At 36.3% G+C, this 7,991-nt stretch overlaps 1 protein-coding gene across 1 annotated transcript in view; it reads left to right on the top strand.

Moving 5' to 3' along the window:
- Positions 1-3,660: 3,660 nt before the first annotated feature.
- The window catches only part of APIP (APAF1 interacting protein), a gene marked incomplete at its 5' end in the record, with an annotated part of 9,660 nt that continues 5,329 nt past the window's right edge, over positions 3,661-7,991 (top strand). Inside the window, 2 exons of the mRNA XM_010081863.1 lie at positions 3,661-3,761; positions 7,273-7,321. Of these exons, the coding sequence (XP_010080165.1) occupies positions 3,661-3,761; positions 7,273-7,321 (150 nt within the window). The remainder of the gene's footprint in view (positions 3,762-7,272; positions 7,322-7,991) is intronic.

Below are 7,991 nucleotides of genomic sequence, written 5' to 3'. Positions count from 1 at the left end.
CGGGCGGAGGGGCGGCAGCGCTCTTCTCATAGTGTTTCAGCAAAAGTTCCTGCTGCTAAACTAACCTCTCTTTTGGAAATGTTCCTTCACGGGCATAAATGGCTGAGCAGTCATTTTGAAAAAAAAAAACAACAACAACAAAAAAAACCACCAAACTATTACAGCTTCTAATGGCTGCAAGAAAAAAAATTTCCAAACGTAAAAAAGGCCCCTCCCATTTCAGTGGGAGGTCTGGCCTTGCTATAAAAACTGACAGTTTGAGGCTTTTAGGCTCAAGGTAGGAATCCTCGCCACGTTGCTTTCCTTACAATTTTTTCTTTTTCTCACCTAAAATACTCCCTTTTCCGTTACAGAATCTTTGTAGGGTGCTGAAGGTGTTGTAGAAAAGAAACTTTTTAAAAGGATCATGACAGGTTTTTTTTGCTACTTAAGTTTATTGGATCCATTTCTATGCTAAAGACAGATTTTAAACAGAAATTTACTCCCTTATTAACGTTATTTTGCTCCCTTTATGTAAACAGCATAGCACAAATCTGTTTTACCACATCAACCCTATCACCACATGGCTGTTCAAAGAAACTTCCTCATTATTTACTACCCATCAGTAAGAAATATCAGTGCTATGATTTCATCTATGCAGGCTGTGCTTATTTCGGAGGAAAGTATGTGATTTCTTAGCGATTTATGAAAGGGAGGTACATATTTCAGGTACTGTTTATTTACTGTAATATCTTAAAATATCCACGTTGTGGTGCAGCTTTACACCTTTTGATAATTATCCCCCAAAAGCTTTACAAATGTGTTTTTTCCACAAGTAGCCTGGGTCCACCTTGCTTTCCATTATATTAGGTCTACATTGTTTTGTGGGGTTTTCAGTTGGGAGGGTGGGTTTGTTTTGCTTTTTAAATCGTATTAGGTACAGTAATTTGAATAAAATAGGAAAAAGCTGGTTTTCCTTGAGCAACCACAGTCTTGCAGAATATAGTAATATTTTTTTAAAAAATATTTGACTTCTGGAAATATTCTAAATTTTCAGTGAATACTTTCAGTCAGTTTCGGTTTAGAAATTTATCAGCAAATTCGTTTTCAAAAGAATGATTGAATGATTTGAAAAATTAGTCACTTCTTTTAGTTCATGGAAATTTGCGGAATTTTCCTTCCTACCTAACAGCATGTAGATGGTAACAGCATAGCAGCAAAGAAGCTAAATGGTTCATGTTAGCTGTATCAGACAACTAGTGGGACAGATTCTGAGTTGGAGATATGAAAGAAGAGATAACCCAATGGCATCTATACTGCACCTTAAAAATCAAATTTAAAAGTACTGCTAATTGAGAGTTGATGAAGAGTAGTCCTGATGAGTTGCCTACTGCTTTCCCACATGCTCACTCCCAAGCTTATTACAGCAAGTACCCTTTTTTAGTTATGGAAAGAACAGTAATTTTTATTAACAGTACTTTTAAACATGAAATACAGTAATATTTTTGTTTAGATAGTTTATAATCAGTATCCACTGATCCTAGAAAAATACTGTTAAATTCTGAGGTTTGATTTATAATCCTGGAATTCTTCAGGAAAATAGTCAAAATGCCTTGATTATGTTTATTTTCATATGTTCTTGATGAAAGTAGCTTCTGAATTTGAACTTTTAAAAATTCTTTTTAATTATTTAAAGTGGTAAAAAGCACTTATGTTCACCCATGAAAATGAATTTTATAGTAAATGTCTAGATTCATCAAATGGGAAAAATATGAAACAACTGTAGCAGTGTTATAATTTAGGTTTTTTTATGGCTGTGTTCATTCAATTATAGCAATATAAACCTATTTAATATAAGCTTATTCCATCAAAAGTAGAAGAGACATAATTTTTCTTTGAAAAGAAAAATACTGGGGTGATACATAGGTTAGAAATAGACAGTGATGTAATTTTGAATAAGAGTCGAAACAAGATGCTGCGGGACCCAGTTTCGTGACAGGTAAATAGATTAGAAATTATGCACAGCTGTTAATTCTGTATAAATAAATCAGAACAACAAAACAGGAACCACTATGCGCTTGTTTTGTATTTGTAAACATACAACACATGCATTAATATTTTCAAATTCATAGTGCATTTCAGAGTCATTAGTACTTGAAGAATGCTTAGTTAGAGTATACTTGATGTATATTAGTATTTTCAGTAGCAAAGAGCTGGAAAGGAGTGGTTTAATTTTCAGCTGTGTGAATGGGGAAGATTTCTGCTTTTTTTTCACTGTAGGAGTTTGCTTCTTTCGCCTGGGATCTTTTTCCTTCATGTACTCTTGTATATGCTGTCCTATTTGTTTCAGGGAATGTGAACTGATGAGTGTTCATGGTGCTTTAAAAACCTTAACTTCTTACATAAGTTTCTAAGAGTGCTGGTTAGAGTCTTGCCCCTATCACTTGAAATTAATAAACAGATGGTTTTTCAGTATAGTAAAAGAGACTGTAAATAATAGAAACAAAATCAGAGCAGGCAGGAATAGCATCTGGACTGAATCCCAGTTCTTTAAAAATGATTGATTAAGAAACAAATGCCGTTGAAGAATATGTTGCTACACTATTAAGTTGAAGTACTGATCAGGCTTGATGTATATATAAAAAGAATTGCCTGAGAGTTGCCTGCAGTAGCAGGGGACTGTATTTGGTGACCTGAGGGTTTAGCCTTCCTAAAACTAATACATCTCACAGTTTTCTCTCTGTATACTGCTTATATTTCTCATGTAAATGATTCCAACATATAAAATTTTTAATCTTCCAGTATAGTACTCATTTATCAAAGACTGCTACTTGTTAGGTTCAACTTGTGTATGTTCAGTGCAGAGTAATGTTTAGGATTTCCAGTAAATAGTTTTCGCTTGTACTGTAAAGCCATTCTGTTTTGGATTAACTGTGAATGAATCTCTGACACTACAGATACATTTGATTAATAGATAGATATATTTATTGATCTAATGAACAATGCAATATGGTAAAAGTGAAGAACTTTTCCTTCTGAAAGAAATATTAAAATATTTCAATTTGCATTCTGGCTGAACTGCACGTGAGGTAACCTCACATTGTAAAAATGTAGGAATGTGAAGTTCATCAAATAATTTGCCTATGTTTTCTATGGTATTTTTCACTGCTATGTAAAAATATTATATAACATAACTAATAAATTCTATTCTACATAAATTTGTAAACCAAGCAAAATAAACCAGCAGAAAACTGATTCAATAGGAAAAGTTATTACTTGAGCTGTGAAAAATTGATAATATTAGATACATTTCTTTTTCTTTTTTTTTTATAGTAATAGACTTAATCTCTCCGGTGTAATACCTGTGAGCCACTGCACTCAAATATATTTGAGATTAGACCTTTTCCTGTGAAGGATAATAAGACATGCATTTTATTTGGGGGTTTTGTTTGTTCCACTGTGTGAATGGCCCCTGCGGAGTGTAAAGGGCATTGTGCAAACACACAGTCATTTTGTAAATGAAGTTCATAAGCATAAATTAGTATGAAATGAATCAAGTACTAGTATTAGTACTGCAGTATGAAGGTACTACCCCTTTAAACTCAATTTCAGAATAGAAAGTCTTGGGTTTGTGATGTTTCTGATGGTATTTAGTTTATTTCTTTAATGTATTTTTTTTAGGAGAAATTACATCCAAGAAATCTTATCCCAGAACTTTGTAGACTGTTCTATGGTTTAGGCTGGGTAACAGGAACTGGCGGAGGAATCAGCTTGAAACATGGGTAAGTAAAGATGGAAGAGAAAAAATGGAATGATTAGAGAGAGAGAAGGTGGCTGTGTTTAGTAGTTGGTGAGGGCATTTCAGTTCCATTAAAAATGTTTGAAAGTCAAGAGTAAGGAAGAAAGTAGAGGGGAAAAATGAACAGTATGCCAAATTTAGCCATTTAGAAGGAAGGTGGCTAGTCTGAATTAATCATTGCACTCCCTTCAATAGAGAGAGCCAATTTCAGAGTGAGTTTTTTCTGTCCTTTTCCTATCTTTGTTTAAAGTAGATGTATTGTCTTTAAGCAACAATACATTCCCCCTTTTTCATTTCACTGGAATTTAGCGTAGGTTACACCAAGCACACAGCTTTCAAATGTCTACAGTTAGATGAGATGAATCCCACCCTAGACATCTTGCAGGCAAGACGTTTCCTTTAAGAGGGAAGTTACTGTTCTACTGAGGTAATTTCTAAGGAGATATTCTTAACACACAATTAAAGCCAGACAGGTAACAGCAAAACAATTGGTCTGTGTCCACTACTAAGGAGCACCACTTGCTTTCTGGTTTGCTTGTCTCACCCTAGTCATACTTTCCAAGCTTTTAATGGAGACAGAGTGCCTCTCGGTGGCCGCTGAAAAACACCTTGCACAGTGCCTGCAATTCTGTCCCCAGCCACAGGGTGTTGTGACACTCTAACTTGAGAGTGTCTGACCTCACATTTTTCTGACCTATACTTGCATGCAGACACAAACAGCCATTGCTATTCAAATATAGAGTCATAGAATCACAGGATGGTTTGGGTTGGAAGGGACCTTAAAGATCATCTACTTCCAACCCCCCCTGCCATGGGCCGGGACACCTCCCATTAGCCCAGGTTGCCCAAAGCCTCATCCAGCCTGGCCTTGAACCCCTCCAGGGATGGGGCATCCACAGCTTCTCTGGGCAACCTGGGCCACTGCCTCACCCCCCGCACAGGAAAACATTTCTTCCTAATGTCTAGTCTAAATCTCCCCTCTTTCAGCTTATACCCGTTATCCCTCATCCTACTCTACACTCCCCGATACAGAGTGCCTCCCCATCTCTCCTGTAGCCCCCTTTCAGCACTTGAAGGCTGCTGTTAAGTCTCCCCGGAGCCTTCTTTTCTCCAGGCTGAACAACCCCAACTCTTTCAGCCTGTCCTCATAGGGGAGGTGCTCCAGCCCTCTGACGAATTTTGTGGCCTCCTCTGGGCTCTCTCCAACAGGTCCAGGTCTTTTTTATGTTGAGACATATATATATATACACACACACATCGGAAGTAACAGCTCTTAGCTCAAATATTTGTGCTGTTCTAATGGCTTTGTGCAGGTAATTTCACTTCCCTGCTTCATTCTGCAAGCAAGGCACAGCAATAATGATAACAAGAGGAAGGAGAAGAGGGTTAATTCTTGGTTTTGAAGTTCTTAATCTATAGAAGGATCTTTCTAGCACTAATTTCTCATCGGTAGCTAAATGTAGCCTATTTTCTTTGTCATTTCAGTGCGATTCATGTTGATTGTGGCAAGACAAATGATAGCTTGGTTACTCAGACTACAGCAAAATACATATTTGAGTTGGTACCAATATTGTCAATGGTCTAGGAATAGTAATCTATGTGGCTGTACTGTTTTATACCTATAGTAACAGCAGCTATGTTTCAAAATTAATAGCTGCGAGGCAGAGATCAGACTAGCTTAGAATAATTACATAGGAGATGATAGTGAAAGAACAATTGAAATGCGATTGAAATTCTAACAACTTGTCTTACCAGCTAATGCTAATCAGCATTACTCACTGTGCAGTTCATATCAACTACTCAGAATAAAAATGCCAATTTGGATGTGGGTTAGCATATTAAAAATGGATCTAGAATTCTATGTCAGGTGTCCTATATTTCAAAGGTTGTATTTCATCATCAGCTTTTCCCTTTGTGATTAATTTCTAAAAAAGAAAAAAAATTTGAGAAAAAATGCGTGTCATTCATTAGTAACCAAATTACCTCTTGATTGTTGCATATTTTGCACTCTCAATCATCTTGCTCATGCAAAGGAATTAATGCAATGTTGGCAGTGTTAATTCATTAATGTTAAAAATTATAAATATGGTAAACCCACATTTTTATGTGCTTCACAGCCATTTTACCACTATGAAGAGTACATAATCTTAAGAGTTGTATTTTTTGGAAGAGTTAGAATCATAGAATCATTTAGGTTTCATTTTCCTTAATCATTTAATCATTCATTAAGGGTGAAAAAAACCCTTAAGATCATCAAGTCCCACCATAAACCTAACACTGCCAAGTCCACCACTAAAGCAAGTCCCTAAGTGCCATGCCTAAACATCTTTTAAATACTTCCAGGGATGGTGACTCCACCAGTTCCCTGGGCAGCTTGTTCCAGTGCTTGATAACCCTTTCGGTGAATAATTTTTTCCTAATACGCAATCTAAACCTCCCCGGCACAACTTGAGGTCATTTCCTCTCATCTTATCACTTGCTACTTCGAAGAAGAGACCAACACCCACCTCTCTACAAACTCCTTTCAGGTACTTGTAGAGAGCAGTAGGGTCTCCCCTCAGCCTCCTTTTCTCCAGACTAAACAACCCCAGTTCCCTCAGCTGCTTCTTATGAGACTTCTTCTCTAGACCTGTTACCAGCTTCATTGCTCTCTTGTCCAGAAATATAAGCATCTCATGGCCCTTAGGAAATATATCTGTAACTTGACTAATTATTCGCTAGATGTCTCTGTGCTCCTGCATTTAGTGTGTTACTGTTGAAACCAAATAGTGATGAGAATTGAGAGAGCTAATATGATTTTTTTATTTGCTATTATTGAAAATATTACAGATACTATGTTAAAATTATTTTAAATCATTTTTATAGTCTTTGTTCATGTAAACTTTGCAAGAAGTGATGCACTTCTACTTGAATTTCAGTCATTTATTTGCATTCAATTCATGTTATATTTTTATGAATACAAATAAATATATAAATGCATTAAAAACCTGAACTACACAGTTATAACAAAAAACCAAAAGTATTTACATTGTAGAATACTACACGTAATAAATATTGTTTATAGGTAGCCTGTGGATTTCTAAGTAATAGTTTTGTCACCTGTTTTGTCATAGATCAGTATCTGGTTGCAATTTTTCCTGCTCCATTTTTATTCTGAATGCTGGGGATTTGAGTCTGGAATTATTTCAGGGGGAGGCTATGTAGATGTTTTTTTGTAGGAAAAATAAGGTTGCACTTCCTAAGTGTGTTTCAGATCTCCTGTTAAGTTGAAAACACAGTTTTGTAGCCCTGCAAGTTAGAAGTTTCATATGCCCTTGTATGGTTCAGTTCTATCTTGAAATCCAACTACATGTCCATCTATGGAAGGAGCAAGGAAGTTACTCAATTGAGGGGCTAGATTTGCTATTTCCTTTTCAGTGAATTGAGAGCTCTAATGCCCGTGCAGTTGAACCACCTGGTGTTTATCAATTTTCCCTGTCTGTAACTTTTCTCAGGAATGAAATCTACATCGCTCCTTCAGGAGTCCAAAAGGAAAGAATACAGGTATGCTGAACTATATTTTTATCTCAGAGCTCATCTTGAGATGAATGAAAGTACCTTTTTTTAGAGTTACATTTTTCCTTAGATAAAGTTAGAAACTTCTTTACTATTGACTGCCTTATTGAAACAACTGTGGATTTTGCCCAGTACTCCACTGGCATAGCAAGCCAACATGTTTCAGTGGCCAGTGTAGATTGATGATCTCTTTACTTTAAATTAACACAGAAGGCTGTAAGATTGAAACACTTCTCAAGCCCAGCTTTGTTCTTTGTTGAGCTTTGAATGGCTTTTATAACTGTCTGCTTGCAGTTTCAAGTTCCTGTGGCACATATGTAAGCATTAATACCTCATCTCTATTTATTTTCATTTGAGTGATTACAAATCTTTGTATTGATATCCTCAGTAACTGTCTCCCTTCCAAAAAACCCCATAATATAAGTGCAGGGGAGAATGGTAAACGATAGCTATTTTATGACAGCAGGGACTCCCCCAGAACAGAATAAGATGTGGAAAGGATTTGTTGTTTTATAGATCTGAGGGTAAATACAGTGAGAAGTGAAAGCAATCTTTTCACTTATAGAAACTTGGGGTTTCACAGCAGTGCTCACTGGGGATGTCGTTTGTTCTTTGACTGCAGTAGCAGTAGACTGAGCGCAATGAGTGAGGAAATCTC

Source organism: Pterocles gutturalis, unplaced genomic scaffold, assembly GCF_000699245.1.
Source record: "Pterocles gutturalis isolate BGI_N339 unplaced genomic scaffold, ASM69924v1 scaffold3459, whole genome shotgun sequence".
In the NCBI taxonomy this organism is placed as follows: Eukaryota; Metazoa; Chordata; class Aves; order Pterocliformes; family Pteroclidae; genus Pterocles; species Pterocles gutturalis.
Note: the sequence above shows the minus strand (reverse complement) of the source record. Positions and strands in the feature narration are given on the sequence as shown.